The 16418-nt window shown below is 39.5% G+C and overlaps 2 protein-coding genes across 3 annotated transcripts in view; one reads left to right on the top strand and one right to left on the bottom strand.

Annotated features, from left to right (window-relative positions):
- The window catches only part of wnk4 (WNK lysine deficient protein kinase 4), a 68203-nt gene extending 63076 nt beyond the window's left edge, over nucleotides 1–5127 (top strand). For both annotated transcript variants that reach the window (XM_033035232.1, XM_033035233.1), the window contains exons 17-19: nucleotides 736–1264; nucleotides 3520–3722; nucleotides 4813–5127. In XM_033035232.1, coding sequence (XP_032891123.1) covers nucleotides 736–1264; nucleotides 3520–3722; nucleotides 4813–4904 — 824 coding nt within the window. In that variant the 3' untranslated portion in view covers nucleotides 4905–5127. The remainder of the gene's footprint in view (nucleotides 1–735; nucleotides 1265–3519; nucleotides 3723–4812) is intronic.
- Nucleotides 5128–7713: 2586 nt separating this feature from the next.
- Nucleotides 7714–15675, bottom strand: LOC116981976 (cytochrome c oxidase assembly factor 3 homolog, mitochondrial). The gene is made up of 3 exons (XM_033035234.1): nucleotides 15436–15675; nucleotides 9182–9699; nucleotides 7714–8461 (listed from the first exon to the last, which is right to left on the bottom strand). Exons 1-2 carry the CDS (start codon nucleotides 15626–15628, stop codon nucleotides 9593–9595), a joined length of 300 nt encoding a protein of 99 aa, XP_032891125.1. The 5' UTR covers nucleotides 15629–15675; the 3' UTR covers nucleotides 7714–8461; nucleotides 9182–9592.
- Between the last annotated feature and the right edge of the window lie 743 nt (nucleotides 15676–16418).

A 16418-nucleotide genomic window follows, 5' to 3' on the forward strand; every position in this document is an offset into this window, starting at 1 on the left:
TTGGGTTCTATTCTTGACTTGAAAAGCTTTGTAAATATATCAAATATATCACTCCAAAATTTATTCAACTTTGTACATCCTACAAATGAATGTGTTATATTAGCGTTTTGAAACAAACATTTATCGCATCTGGGAGACGTTTGGATAAAATTTATTCAACCTCGTTTTTGAATAATATAGTCTATGTAATAATTTGAATTGAATTAAATTATGTCTTGCATTAATAGAACAGTTATGTGTATTCATCAAATAACAAGATGTTAACAGACATAGCACCAGCTTTGTATTTAAATTGCTGTTTAAAAAATAAATTGTAACTCATAACTAAGAAATTAATAATTAAGAGAATAAACACAACTCATTTGCCTGTATTTGGTCCATAGCCCTCTGAACCTCTTCTATCGATATTTCTGTCCAAATGTCTTAAAGGTTGAGTCTTCTCATTAAAATACAAAGTGCTGGAGAAACTCGGATCAAGCAGCATTTGTGGAGGGAATTGACAAGACAACATTTTGTGTCGGGGAAACTTCACTTTTATTATTTTAGTACATATCTTTAATTCATTTTCTGTGAATGTTGTGATTGGAATTTCCTTATTTTATGATCCAGTAAGAAAAATCGATGAATAAATTGCTCACAAAATTGTATAATTTTTTTTTTATGCGGTTCTCTTATAAGATGTATGAAAATTATTTGATTCTGGAAGTCTTTAACAAATATTTTTAATATCTACAGAATTCAAAAAATTTCAACAACCTATACCATTTCAGTCCCTTCCAATGGGACACTTTGAGGGTTTGAAAATTCATGATCTGGCTAGAAAGGATTCTCAGCTAACAAAACAAGGGGACCCTCATACAAAAGACCAGTTAGTTCCAGGCAACTACACCATTTTGCACTCAACGATTGCGCTCAAGGATTCATTGTTGGAGGTTGGATCAAGTGTTGCATCGGGAGGTTATCAAGACGTCAGCAACAGCTGTGCCCCTTTGCCAATTTCACTCATACAGTTGGCGCAGCCTTCTTCAGATATTCCTGTTGCTGCTGCCATCACTCACTCTCCAGAGCATAACAGAACAGTCTCCATAAACAGTTCAGGAGATGAAAACCAAAACAGCGATTGCAAGTTGTCAGATGAGCACAGCTACTCCGTACTATTGCCTGGACGGATGCAGCATCCACGGGCTTCAATCTACGTCAGCAGCGATGACTCTGAAACTGATGACGATGAGATCTTTGAAGAGCTGCAAACTCTGAGAGAAAAGTAAGCATGGAGTTATGTCCAGAATTTGGAAATCAGACACCGCTGCAGATGTGGGATATCAAAAATAAAATCAGAAAATACTAGAAGTACTCAACAAGTCAGCCAACATCTGTGCAGAGCAACAAAATTAATGTTTCACATCTCTATCACTTTCTACGGATGTTACCTGACTTGCTGAGTGTTTCGAGCACTTTTGGTTTTTATTTATAGCTATTTTGTGAAACGTGTGATTTAATGGACTAGATGAACAGAATTCATATTTCAAAGATCTTTTTATTTGAAAACTTTCTTCTATTCGATTTCCAATTTTATACTAAAATGTTTTCATTTTTTTTATTTCCTGTTTCTCAGTTAAAAATAAGTCAAGATCTATGCTGAAAGGTATTGCACCAAATATTGCAATTGCCTTGATTATTATTATTTTTTGCTTAAAAATACCATTAGGGGAGACCAGTCCTATCTACACATACTAATGACATATTGCACCACAATTGCTATTCTCCCATGGCTGTAATAAGAAGTTGTATTATAAGCTCTCATAGGATGGCAGGAGTATTGGTCCAATATTTGTTATTTGGTAAGAAGTACTTTTAATTTAGAAAATGCTTGTAAATTTAATACATTTCCAAAACCCAGTCAAGAAGCAGTATTAGAATATTGTCTTCATATCCTTCCAAACATTTGAAGGTAACATGAAAAATCAACTTTTAAAATTTAATTTATGGCTTCATTCGTTTTGCAGTAACGCATTCACAATTATATATGCTGGTTTTATATCCATATTCATGCTATTTAACAAGACAACTATGCAGTTGACACAATTGTACACCAAAGCAACAAGATTCCTACATTTCAGATAATCCATTGATTATTGGCTCAGCAATAACAGTAGATAAATACTAATAAAATTACAAGTATAAATCTGCATAATGAGATTGCTCACATCTAATGGGGTAGAGAGTATATGATTTTTAGACAGTTAACATTTTAGATTCGTAACCATTTGTCTGAACTTGAAATGAGTCGTATGCAAATTCCTCAATTTTTTAATTGGATGAGTGGACCCAATGCTTGACATGGACTGATCCATTTCTCAAAATTAAGCTACCAGTTTGTGATTTTAAAAGAAAGATCTGAAACAACACACTCAATGATGTGAGTTATTGCCAGCAGTTCTGTTCAGAACAACAAGCATTGAGTTGCAGGATCTGGAGTAGAATCCAGCCCTCCAAGCATGCAGAATGTGCAAGATACATTTAGATTCACAAGGCCTGTCGGTTGGAGATGCACAAAATTGCAGGTATCCTGAGCAAAAATCAAATGTCTGTGAGGGGAATGGACAGTCGTTTCAGGTCGGGCTGAATGAGGAAGAGTTCCAACCCGAAACCTCATCTGTCCATTCCCTCCATAAATGTTCAAGTTCAAGTGAGTTTATTGTCATGTGTCCCTGTATAGGACAATGAAATTCTTGCTTTGCTTCAGCACACAGAACATAGTAGGCAGTTACTACAAAACAGATAAGTGTGTCCATATACCATAATATAAATATATACACACATGAATAAATAAACTGATAAAGTGCAAATAACAGATAATGGGTTATTAATAATCAGAGTTTTATCCGAGCCAGGTTTAATAGCCTGATGGCTGTGGGGAAGTAGCTATTCCTGAACCTGGTTGTTGCAGTCTTCAGGCTCCTGTACCTTCTATCTGAAGGTCGCAGGGAGATGAGTGTGTGGCCAGGATGGTGTGGGTCTTTGATGATACTGCCAGCCTTTTTGAGGCAGCGACTGCGATAATGCTGCCTGACATACTAAGTTCCTCCAGCCTTTTGTTTTTTGTTCAGTCTGTCAGTTCTCATCACTACTGGATTCCAGTGTTACATTGAAAAAATGATTGTTGAATCCTGCAACAACAGATTTGCTGCAAGATCTGGAACCCTAAATCGATTAAGGTGGAAATTGTGCAGCAAAGGATTAGGGGGCATAGAAAAAGATTTAATTTACAACTATTTTGCTTTTATTTTAATGTCTTAAATTATTCATATTTTAGTTCATTAGTTAACTTTTAATATTTTTGTTGTTTTTTTCAATATTTTTACTTTTTAAATCCCTATGTGCCAAATACTTCATAACCTGCTGAATATTGACAAAATCTTGCAATTTGTATTTCTGATTTCCTGCATTTGATGTCAGTGGCTGAAATATTTCCTGCATTTGATGTCAGTGGCTGAAATATCTGTGTTAATCCAACAGGCACATGGCAGAAGTTCAGAGATTGCAGGCAATGCAGAAAAAGGAGATTGAGCAGCTGTATGAAAAGATGGGCAAAGTGCCTCCTGCGGGTATAGTTTCACCAGCAGCAATCCTGAACGGAAGACAAAGGCGTTTGTCCAAGGGCAATTTTAACCAATCCCGCCGTAACAGCCTGCAACGTCTCGAACCTTTACAACAAGCAGGTAGCTATAATACGCTCCTACAGTGAGCAGACTATAAGTTTACCTTACTTCAGTAATTTATATTGAAGTATTAGGTTGGTTTTCACGGTGAATGAACCATAAAAACTATATCTGTTCCTTCCCATATGGCAGCTGGCTAGACCCAGCAGGTGCTGCAACAATGTGATACAACTGCCGGGAAGTCTGCTCTTGAAATATTCTCTTTAATGGCAACTACAGCACAGAAGCTTACAAGGCTGGCATAAGGTCATACAGCACTGAAACAGGCCATTCAGCTCAATTCATCCAAGAAGCTCAGTTGGGGAAAATAGGGAGGTTGTTAAAGCCGAGGGAAACAAAATGTCATCCTGTATGGTTATGAGCCCCAATGTCATGGTGAGGCACTTGTTGGCCACTGAGCTGCGGGTGGCCTCAAGCATTTATTGCTGCAGGGTGATCAAAGGGCAGTCAACACATGTGGATATGTAAGTCACAAATCACATCCAAAACAAAGTCTCTCATCATTGAGGGAAGGTCCAGCGAATTACTTGACAAAATGTTAATTATTAACAAGTGAAGTTGGCAGATGTAAGCAGGACATGAAAAATGGCACTGCTAGAATTGTAATTTTGAACTTTTTGCTCTGGCTTTTAACTCTGGAGTTAATAATGATGGCCATAGATTTCTCCCAGTGGCTCATTTCTCTCAGCATTGGTGGAAATGTGCTCTGTGCAATCTGGCATGTCATTAGATGTCTAACTGACACGGGCCAAAAGTAAGCCGCTCCCCGGAGGAATTGCAGCCAGAAGCGAACAAGCCAGTTTCTAGTAGTCGCCGATAGATTGGATAATAATTACTGTCAAGTGCAAAATGGTTTTTATTTGCAAATGTTGCATTAAAGCATATGTAAACGGGTCGTGAATTTTGCTAATGTTTTCTCATTTCTATTTAGAGATTTTTTTAGTTTAGCTACATCTTATACTCCATTGGAATTATCATATTTTCCTTTTCTCGCATCTTTGTTATGATGATAGTAGTTAATGATAATACTATTCTATATTTACTGTAATTATTCCTATGCTAACGTTATGTTCATCTTGTATTCCTGCAGGCTTCAGCAGAAGGAGTTCCTTAACTGGCAGCTGCAGCTCACTAGATCAACGCCAAACCCAGTCCACTGTTGGTGGGGGTTACTTTTCCTAATGGCTTCTAAATGGTTATAAACAGTTGGCCTTCAGAAGCTATGGCTTTACACGGTAAATTTAAAGTGAATGGAGCAGAAATATTTCCGTTTCTAACCAGGCGAAAGCAGAATTCTTGCAAACCAATTTCAACACGTTTTCACCCGGGAAGATGTGGAGCCTTCATCATTTCCAGTCCTACCGCCCAGCCCGTATGCTGATATGCCTGCTATTAAAATTGAGGTTGAAGGTGTAAAGAAGTTATTGCTCAACATCAATACCACAAAAGCAATTGGACCAGATCAGATACAGAATCAAGCCCTCAAGATCGCAGCCGAAGAACTGGCTCGTTTTGCAGTTCATTTTCCAACAATCGCTTGACTCGGGTGATGTTCCGCTGGATTGGAGGAAGGCTAACATCACTCCTCTCTTTAAGAAGGGTTCAACCACCAACCCAGCGAATTATCGTCCTGTTTCATTAACAAGTACTTGCTGCAAATTGCTGGAGCATTTAATTGATAGTAATCTGATGTGACACGTGAGCAAACATAACATTCTTGCTGACAACCAACATGCATTTAGGAGGCATAGATCATGCGAGTCTCAGCTTATCCTGACGACAAATGACTTTACCAAGCACCTTGATAGTAACGTCATCACGGGTTTAGTTGTGCTGGACTTTTCTAAAGCATTTGATGTCATCCCACACCAGAGACTGCTTCGGAAGCTTGACTTCTATGGTATTCGTTCCAACACGAAACGATGGATTTCCAGTTTCCTGACAAAACGTCTTCAGCGTGTGTGTGTGAACGGAAAGAGCTCCAATTGGCATCCAGTGTTGAGTGGTACACCTCAGGGCACAGTACTTGGCCCACACCTATTTTTGCTTTACATAAATGACATCCATGAAAAAGTCGCAAGTACGACCAGACTTTTCGCTGATGATTGTTTGCTGTACCGTCCAATTAAGTCAGCTGATGATGAAGATGCTCTCCAAAAGGATCTCGATGCTATGGTTGAGTGGTCACAACAATGGGGCATGCAGTTCAACCCTTCCAAATGTGAAACTATGCGTGTCACCAGAAAGAGGAATCCAGGCGAAACATCTTACAATATACTTGGTGCCACCCTTGAAGAATCCAAACAAACCAAGTATCTTGGCATCAAATTGCAGAATGATCTGCGTTGGAATGGACAGACTCATCATGCAACGGTGAAAGCAACAGGTGTCCTAAACTTTCTGAGGCGCAACTTTCATCATTGTTCAACTTCTGTCAAGGAGAAGCTATATAGCCCTCGTTAGACCTCATTTGGACTACACTGTTGCATCATGGGACCCATACACAAATAAAAACATTTCTTCCATCGAACGTGTCCAAAGACAGGCCGCTCGATTTGTTACGAACACCTATGAGAGAGAAGCGAGTGTCACCAAACTTCTGAATTCTCTGGGGTGGAACCCTCTCCAAGACAGACGTGAAGCTCACCGTTTGACCTGTTTTTACAAAATGTTAAATGGTCAGCTCGACATAGACTACAAGACCTACACCAAACCCAAACCAATTAGGAGCAGACGAGGGCATTCGATCCAATTTGTGATCCCAGCTACAAAGCATCCCAGTATACAGCAATTCGTTCTTCCCCCGCACAATTAAAGCATGGAATAATCTCCACCCAACTATAGTTACCCAACCAGATGCAACTAAATTTAAAGTAGCTCTTTCTTCCCAATAGCCCTTTCTGGCTTAAGCCCTCCCTTCACCACCTCCAGTTTAAATTCCATTAGAATATTTTGGAATACCAAGAAACCAAGAACTGCAACTAGGATCTGGGACGATAATACCTCAAGGGCTTCAGCTGTAGAAATCAGCATTTGTTGATAGCTTCTTGAGCAGTTACTGTTGTAACTAGTTTGGACATGGGCTGATCTGTGATACAAGTAGTGAACAGTCAGCTTTCTGATATAAAATATCTTGTTTTATATGAACACAGGAACCTGAAGCAGATGTTCAGAAGATAGCATGATGATCCTCGTCAGAAATTCTCTATACTGCTCAGAAAAGATATTGCTTTTGAATTTTTTTCTTCCAAGCACTAATATATTTTTAGAAACACTAAGGAATCAGCATTGTTTAAATCAGATTACTTTATCTCATGTGAAAGATTTTAACAATATTTTTATCATAATAAATATTTTCCCTCACTACAGAATCTTTCATTAAAAATACTATTCTTGATAATCTTTAAGGAAATCTGATCAAATCAGATTTTAAACCAAATAAGAAAATAAACCGGGTAATAATTGTTGCCTTAATTTTAGAGAATGTTTGTTAACCCTGTAAACAATGTTTAGCCAACTCCATAATATAAGAACACTGGATGTTAAGCCGCCAATAAAAATCATTTTTTATATTTTTGTATTAAAATGTTTTTCCGCTGTCACAAGCTGGGATTGAATTTATTCATTCTGGTTGTCTTTGTATATATGTATAGTGTGTAAAGTTTAAACAGTAAATTATACAGATTATATTGATAATTGGATCCCTAATTTTAAAATAAGCTATAAAAGTAACTTTGGAAGATTTCTTTTGCTTTACAATAAACTTGATATTTGCTTCTATTAAACACAAAGGTGTCATTTCACCAGAGACGTTTTCTCTTTTTGTAAAATATTTTGCCTGTCTGAATTGTAACGCTGACTTTGGTGTAAATGTGTATCTTAAAGGAATTGTATATTTCCAGACAATTATTGGTTATCTTAAGAAAATTGATCTTGTATAAATCCTTATGATTCAAACCATTAAATGTATACACTTGAAATGAGAAGCTGGATACGTTATTTCACTTTATGATGGAAATAGAATTTACATAAATTGTGTACGAACAATTTCAGGATTATAAAGACCATTTTTACAAAACTACAAAAACACTGAACTTGGTTTCTCTTCGGATCTGAAGCCAAACCACATCTTTATTTTAAATCAAACTCATTTTAACAATTCAAATTTAGGAAAGCCACACAAGCGTGAATGTTAATAACAAGTTCTTGTACCAATATCTTGAAATCAGAAAAAGTTTGGAAATCTGGAAAAACAAGTGACACAAAACAAGTGCAAACTTCTATGGATTAGTGACATGAAATAGTATGGACTTAATATCACTGCTGGTTTTCATAAAATGTTTAAACTTGAGGTTTGCCTTCTGTTTCAGAAATAACATCCTCAGCAGTCTCGTATATCCAGTCCTCCCAGGTAATACTTGTAAAAAATAAAATATTGCTGAGTCACCATTGTAAGAACATGCAACTATAAAGAGTGAAATGTAAATGTGGGGTAGAGAAAGGGTTACAATGATTACCAGGCTAGTCGTTTCTCCTCCCTATACCCCATTCACCACTTCCCTTTTCTCTGCATCTTAAATGGCATTTTTTCAGGTTCTGATTTAAAAGTAATTGACATGAATTGCTAAATCCATTTCTCTCTGAATGTGCCCGACTTGCTGAGTATTTCCAGTATTTCCTTTTAATATTAAAGGACTGACCTCTGAAAATGTGTCACCTCCAATCTTTATTAAACCTTTCCCTTAAAGGGATATGGGAATAACTGTGCACAGTTCCCTGAAAGTGGAATCTCATGTAGATAGGGTGGTAAAGAAAGCTTTTGGTGTGCTGGCCTTTATAAATCAGAGCATTGAGTATAGAAGTTGGGATGTAATGTTAAAATTGTACAAGGCATTGGTGAGGCCAATTCTGGAGTATGGTGTACAATTTTGGTCGCCTAATTATAGGAAGGATGTCAACAAAATAGAGAGAGTACAGAGGAGATTTACTAGAATGTTGCCTGGGTTTCAGCAACTAAGTTACAGAGAAAGGTTGAACAAGTTAGGGCTTTATTCTTTGGAGCGCAGAAGGTTAAGGGGGGACTTGATAGAGGTTTTTAAAATGATGAGGGATAGACAGAGTTGACGTGGAAAAGCTTTTCCCACTGAGAGTAGGGAAGATTCAAACAAGGGGACATGACTTGAGAATTAAGGGACTGAAGTTTAGGGGTAACATGAGGGGGAACTTCTTTACTCAGAGAGTGGTAGCTGTGTGGAATGAGCTTTCAGTGAAGGTGGTGGAGGCAGGTTCGTTTTTATCATTTAAAAATAAATTGGATAGTTATATGGATGGGAAAGGAATGGAGGGTTATGGTCTGAGCGCAGGTATATGGGACTAGGGGAGATTATGTGTTCGGCACGGACTAGAAGGGTCGAGATGGCCTGTTTCCGTGCTGTAATTGTTATATGGTTATATGGTTTTGTAGGTTTGTATTTAAAAAAGGCACGTCATATTGAGCAAATCAGATATACACAAATATAACTACAATTTTAAATGTCACATATATATAATATGCACATGAAAACTGAGTATTTTCAGTGCAGACATCCAACAAAACAGTCCATCAAAGCAATCAGCAGCTATTTCTTCAATGTAGATGTAGCTCAGTTATCTTAGCTAAAAGATTATCACATGCAAAAAAAAAATCCTAAATCAAGGCCAAATAAATGGCCAAACTGAAAATAAAAGCCTCTGTCACGTTGGGGAAATACAATTCTTCTTGATTCACCATATTTAATTTCTTAATCACTTGATAGCCATGTATTTGGTCAGTTTGATCATTCACAAAACAACAGAGAAATGCTGTACACAAATTCTATGAATGATCAGTTTCAGTTTGCTGAAGTCTTGAAACCATCTTTTGCTCGAACACCTTTTGCTTCTTCTTCCAAATCATCCAAAAATCGTTCCTGAGATACTGAATAAAATGTGTATCCATCTAAGATATTATTAAGGAAATATAGAAAATCTGAACAGAATTGTTCTGAATCTAAAACTTTACTGTCTTAATACCACTGCGACTTAAAAAAGTCAAATATTAGTTCTCAGCTATTTAGTTAGTTAACCAGAAATAGAAAACAAAACACAAGTTACTGCAAGGGGTGGCACAGTGGTGCAGCAGTAGAGTTACTGCCTTACAGTGCCAGACGCCAGGGTTCTTCTGTAGGTTAAATGGCTTTGGTATTTGAGTTTCATTTGTGCTTCACTAAGCACCATGCTCTACTGTTCTACAGGTGCACAACCTTTTATCCGAAAGCCTTGGGACCAGACACTTCTCGGTTTGTGGAATTTTTCGGATTTCGGAATGGAAGATTTTTAGCGTAGATTAGGTAGGTAGCGCGGGCGGCTTGAAAAGTCTGGAGCGGCTGCCTCCTCCCCGGAGACCGGGGAATCATTGTAAATCATTGCTTAAATGTTAGTCAGTTAATTTGAAGGGATTTTATGTGGTGGGGGGGTTGAAGGGGGAAACTTTAATTCTTAGTCCCCTACCTGGTCGGAGAGGCGGGGAGCGGGCAATGCCTTACCGGGTCGCCGTGCAGTAAGCTCCGGAGCGCTGTGACCGCCGACTCCCAACATCGCGGAGCTGGGGCTGCGGTCGTCCGGCCACGGGCTGCGCTGGATTTGGAGCGCCGCACAGCCAGGGGTAGAGTTGCCGGGGTCGAAGTTACAACCGGCGCCGCCCGCGGCCGGACGGTAAGGCATTGCCCGCTCCCCGCCTCTCCGACCAGGTAGGGGACTAAGAATTAAAGTTTTCCCCCTTCACCCCCCCCCCACCTCACATAAAAGCCCTCCAAACTAACTGACTAACATTTAAGCAATGATTTACAGATGTTTAAGTGTCTCCCCGGTCTCCGGGGAGGAGGCAGCCGCTACGGTAGTACAGACCTGGGTTGACCGTGGGTCGTTTCGGGTCACGTTTGGCGCCAAACGCAAGCTTTGGTGTGCAGACGACATCCTGGAAAAAATGTCCGGTTTTCGAAGCTTTTCGGTTTCCGGAACTCCGGATAAAAGGTTGTGCACCTGTATTACCAACTGCCTCACCTCAATGTGTAATTCGATTTTCGCAGCCAGCTTCCTATGGAGTCACATAACAAACGAATGATTAAATAACTTGAATATACTCTACCTAATTTCCTTGTCAAGACAGTTTTCAACAGCAGTGTGATAAAGCTTGCTTCATCTCAATCTTGCATCAAGGCCTTCCACGCATATATCCTGAAATGTGATGTGGGGCGGAGTATGCCCATGAGACTTTTACTTTAGCTAAGAGATTCAGAGTGGAAACAGGCCTTTCGGCCCAACGAGTCTGCAATTATCAGCAATCCTACGCTAGTGACATTTTTTACATTTATACCAAACCATTTAACTTACAAACCTGTACATCTCTGGAGTGTGGGAGGAAAACAAAGTTCTCGGAGAAAACCCATGCAGGTCACGGGGAGAACATGCTAACACTACAGACAAGCACCCGGAGTCAGGATAGAACCTGGGTCTCTGGCGCTGTAAGGCAGCAACTCTACCGCTGCACCGCGGTGCTGCACTTGTGGAAAAATATCTGCCACAGACTAAGACTATGCCCCCCTAGCTTAGCCAACAGTCAAAGCCCAACATTTTAATGTTTCCTGGTATTCAAATATTTCAACTTTACTATAAACATAAAACATATTTTCAAAATAAATATAAGCTTAAACATGTAAATAATTGTTCAAATAACAATTAGAAAGTGACATACCTATCCAAATATCATATGCTTATCTTCATGGATTGAGGAATAGAATATAAAAGTTGGTGAATTATGTAGCTACTTTGCAGAACTCAAGTTAGACCCCACTTGGAGTATTATGTGCAGTCCTGGTCACCACGCAATGCAAAGGATGGAATGAGTGCAGAGAAGATTCACCAGGATATTGCCTTTTGGTTTTGAGGAGATTGGATAGACGTGGCTTGTTTTGCTTGAAGCAATGGAGACTGATTCGATACAGGCAGTCTCTAGAAAGATTTAAAGGTGACCGGGTGGAACAATGTTTTCCATGTAGGGGGTAGTGGGTGAGTAAGAGGAAGTGGTAGGGGCAAATTAACCAACAAAATCCAGCCCATTATATGTTCACGAATCCATTTGTTTTATTCAGGAATAAAAAAGCCCAGGATCTCACAAGCTTTTTAAAATTGTTTTCAACCTGCCTTGACACTTCTGACATTGCCTCATGTTCTTCTGATCAAAATGTAGCATTTTCCATTTTTCTGGTTTAAATTTAATCTCCCGCTTGCTCATTCAATCCACCAACCTCGTTGCTTCATCCTGAAGTATACTACCATCCTATTCCTAGTTCTGTACATGAATAGTTTTGCACTAATTAAAAAGAAATCCTTGACAAAAGTAAATACTGCAGTTGATTAATTTTGTTATTAATGTCAAAATGATAAGATTTTCAATCAGCTAAACATGAAATGGATTGATTTAAAAAAATAATAATTCTAAACTCAAAGCAGTGTAGACACTAAATAAAGTGAAGAGGACGAGGACATCACTTGATATGTTCTGGCAATGACAAAACCCATGATCTACACCAAATCACATGGAAGTTCGCCAAGAGGCACTGTTTTGTAAAAGAGACTCCACAGCAAGAATCATGCCACACATAGCATTTGCACCAAGCATTTGTCAGATACATTTCAAAATGATTTGTAACACACTGCAAGCACAAAGAGCAATGATGTAACAATTACCCTTGAAGATTGCGGTCCAGCTGCGAGAAATATACAACTTCTCTCTGCCCAATATTGCTTTCACTAAATATTAGTCCGCAATGTCCACGGCGAACATGATGTTAAACTAGTTAAACTAATCTCCTCAGCTTCTTATTATTTTTTAGTTTAGTTTATTATTATTTATCATATGTACTGAGGTAGTGAAAGCTCTTGACTATCCAGTCAAAGACTTCATGATTACAATTAAGCCATCCACAGAACACAGTTAAAGGATAAAGGGTACAATATATAGTGCAAGATAAAGTCCAATTAAAGATCTTCAATGAGGGAGATGGGAAGTCAGGACCGTTCTCTAGTTGGCGAGAGGACAGTTTAGTTGCCTGTTAACAGCTGGGAAGAAATTGTTCCTGAAACTGGAGGTATGTGTTTTTCAAACATCTGTGCCGCTTGCCTGATGGGAGAGGGGAGAAGAGGGGGTGACGCGGGTGAGAATGGTCCTTGATTATACGGGTGGTCTTGCCGAGGCAACGTGAAGTGTAGACGGAGCCAATGGACACAAGATTGGTTTGCGAGATGGTCTAGACTACATTCACAACTCACTGCAATTTCTTGTTGTCCTGGATGGAGCTGTTCCCAAACCAGGCTGGGAAACATCCCAATAAGATGCTTTCTACGGCACATCTGTAGATGTTGGTGAGGGTTGGAGACAGGCTGAACTTCCAAACCCTTCTAAGGAAGTAGAGGCTTTGGTGTGCTCTCTTGGCCATAGCTTTGATGTAGCTGGTCCAGGACAAATTACTGATGATATTTATTCCTAAGAATTTGAAGCTTTCAACCATCTCTACTTTGGCACCATCAAAGTATACTGGGGTGTTAACTGCTTTGCTTTCTGAAATCAATCACAATCTCCTTTGCTTTGTTGACATTGAAGGAGAGGTTATTGTCTGCACATAATCCACATTCGTCCATTCGCTGCATATTCGTGTGCCTATCGAAAAACCCCTTAAATGCAACTATCGCATCTGTCTCCACCATCAAACCTGGCTGCTCGTTCCAGGCACTCACCATTCTCTCTGTAAAATACTTGCCCGCTCGTGTCCTTTAAACTTTGCTTTCTCATAAGGTCATAAGTGACAGGAGAAGAATTAGGCCATGCAGCCCATCAAGTCTACTCCGCCATTCAATCCTGGCTGATCTGTCTCTCCCTGCTCACCCCATTTGCCTGCCTTCTCCCCATAACCTCTGAATCTTGTACTAATCAAGTATCTATCTATCTTTGCCTCAAAAATATCCACTGACTTGGCCTCCACAGCCTTCTGTGGCAAATAATTCCACAGATTCACCACCCTCAGACAAAATTAATTTCTCCTCATCTCCTTCTTAAAAGAACGTCCTTTAATTCTGAGGCTATGACCTCTAGTCATAGACTCTCCCACTAATGGAAACATCCTCTCCACACCCACTCTATCCAAGCCTTTCACTATTCTGTATGTTTCAATGAGGTCCCCCCTCATTCTTTTAAACTCCGGAGAGTACAGGCCCAGTGTCGACAAACGCTCATCTTAAAGCTATGCCCTCTAGTCTTTGACATTTCTACCTTGGGGAAAAAGGTTCCGACTACCCTATTTATGTTTCACATAATGTAATTCACTTTTATCAGGTCACCCCTCAATCTACAGTTCTCCAGAGAAAACAATCCGTCCTTACCTTATAATCCAGGCAGCATTCTGGTAAACCTCTTCTGCACCCACTCCAAAGCCTCCACATCCTTCCTGTAATGAGGTGACTAGAACTGCACACAATAATCCAAATGCAGCCTATCCAAAGTCTTATAAAGCTGCAAAGTTGCATCATGACTTTCATACTCAATGCCTCAACTGATGAAGACAAGCCTACCATATGTCTTCTTTACTACTCTATCTACTTGTGTTGCCACTCTCAATGACCTGTTAACCTGGACCCCAAGAACCTTCTGTGCATCAACTATATACCAACTTGCAATTTAAAATTCTCCCCTGTTGCATATTCTCCCCTATTTGCCTATGGCCTGCAATTCATGCTTTCTAATGTACCTGGATTAATTAATTTCCTATTGTTTACATGCCTTATTCCAAGTCACATTCACCTCTCAAGTTTAATCAGGCTCATCTACAGTATATTTGTGGATTCCTAAACATCACCATATCCTAATTTTGCTTCTTGTCATTTTTAACATTTTGAGCAGACCCTGCACTATCACCATGTAAACAAAAAAAACAGAAAGTTGTCCTGACACAATAGGAACACCTTTAGTTCTTTGTCACTTACAATATGCAATTAAAGTTGCTTGCTGCTACGTATCTCTGTAGATTTCTGTAAATAATGTACACAGCTTTGTTTAAACACTGTTCCAATCTTGTATTTGTTTTAAATTGTTCAGAAAGGGAGTATGGAAAACAAAAACTTAGGTGAGTTTGATAGTGATGAAGCTGAAAGAAGATGGTTAAAGTATGCCTGAAGAAGGAAACGGGTGTAACTCAGAGAAAACTCAAATTCCAGAAAAGGAAACGTGCAAAACTGAACGCATCTGAAAGATACAAAACTAAAATAACCGAATATCTGAAAAGACAATCATCGTTAGGCCTTGAACGTTATATGTGTAAAATCAAACTAATGACCTTAAACCTGATATAGACTTTTCTTTGCGAGCCAACGGCGGGTGAATGGAAGTATGAAACAGATCAACCCAGACCTCACCGCATGACCCAACTGGCTGCGGGATTGAGTAATAATAAATCGGACATATGCGCACATTTGATTTTTCCGTACAAATGGCAACGTCACAATTTGGTTTGGTCTTCTATACAAAGATGTTGGTCATCAGCAAATAACACTGGCAACAACAACAACTGTATGCAGTCAAAGCTAAATACAGAAATGCATTCTTGCCTTTGCAACCCAGAATTGAACCTTTACACAAGGATACAAATGCCCAAGACGATGGCTCCGATTGTTAAACCCGTGATCACGTTCCTTCCGCGCCGCTTCTGGAAATGCTTTTGCCACTGAGCCAGCTCTGTTCTCCGCATAAAATTTAGTTGTTCATTGGTCAGGTTATCCTTCTTCGGGTCTATGCGTTTAGCAAACTCCGCATCGCCCGGTGAATTTGTTTCCGCCATCTTTCTAGGTCACCAACGTGATTACTTTGCGGAGGGTCAACTACGGAAACTTGGAGAGCGTGTGTCAAACCGACAATGCGAGTTCCTCCCATTGCTTAGTCTTCGAAATTAGCCCAGGGGAAGAATACATTCAGCTGTGGGCGTGAAATAAACATAGAAACCGGGAAAATACATTTTCAAATTTTAGTAACTGTGGAAGAGAATATAATGAAAGAAAAGGTAGACAAAAATGCTGGAGAAACTCAGCGGGTGAGGCAGCATCTATGGAGCGAAGGAAATAGGCAACGTTCCGGGTCGAAACCCTTCTTCAGAAAGAAAAACAGGGCGAAAGAGTGGCAGCAGCTGAATGAGCCACTGTCTCACAATGACAAAGACATGGATTCAATCCTGACCTTGGGTGCTGTCTGCGTGGAGTTTGCACATTCTCCATGTGAACACGTGGGTTTCCTCCCACATCCCAAACGTGTGGATTTGTAGATTCATTGGCCTCTGTAAAATTGTCTAGTGTGTAGGGAGTGGTTGAGAAAGTGGGATAACATTGAACTAGTGTGAATGGGTGATCGGTGGTCGCCATGGACTCGCTTGGCCGAAAGGCCTGTTTCCACGCTGTATCTTTCAATCATTATGTTTAGATTTGTGTGGAGAGAAATATAGTTTGTGTTTCAGGTTAAGAGTCAAAATGTAATAACAAAGAACTGCAGATCAAAGATCCTATAGCGGAGCAAGATAGATCTCTCCTTCTAAATGCAATGGGCTGACATGTAGTACGCAACGGGGCGGAACATGGGCC

This window comes from Amblyraja radiata, chromosome 16, assembly GCF_010909765.2.
Source record: "Amblyraja radiata isolate CabotCenter1 chromosome 16, sAmbRad1.1.pri, whole genome shotgun sequence".
Classification (NCBI taxonomy): Eukaryota; Metazoa; Chordata; class Chondrichthyes; order Rajiformes; family Rajidae; genus Amblyraja; species Amblyraja radiata.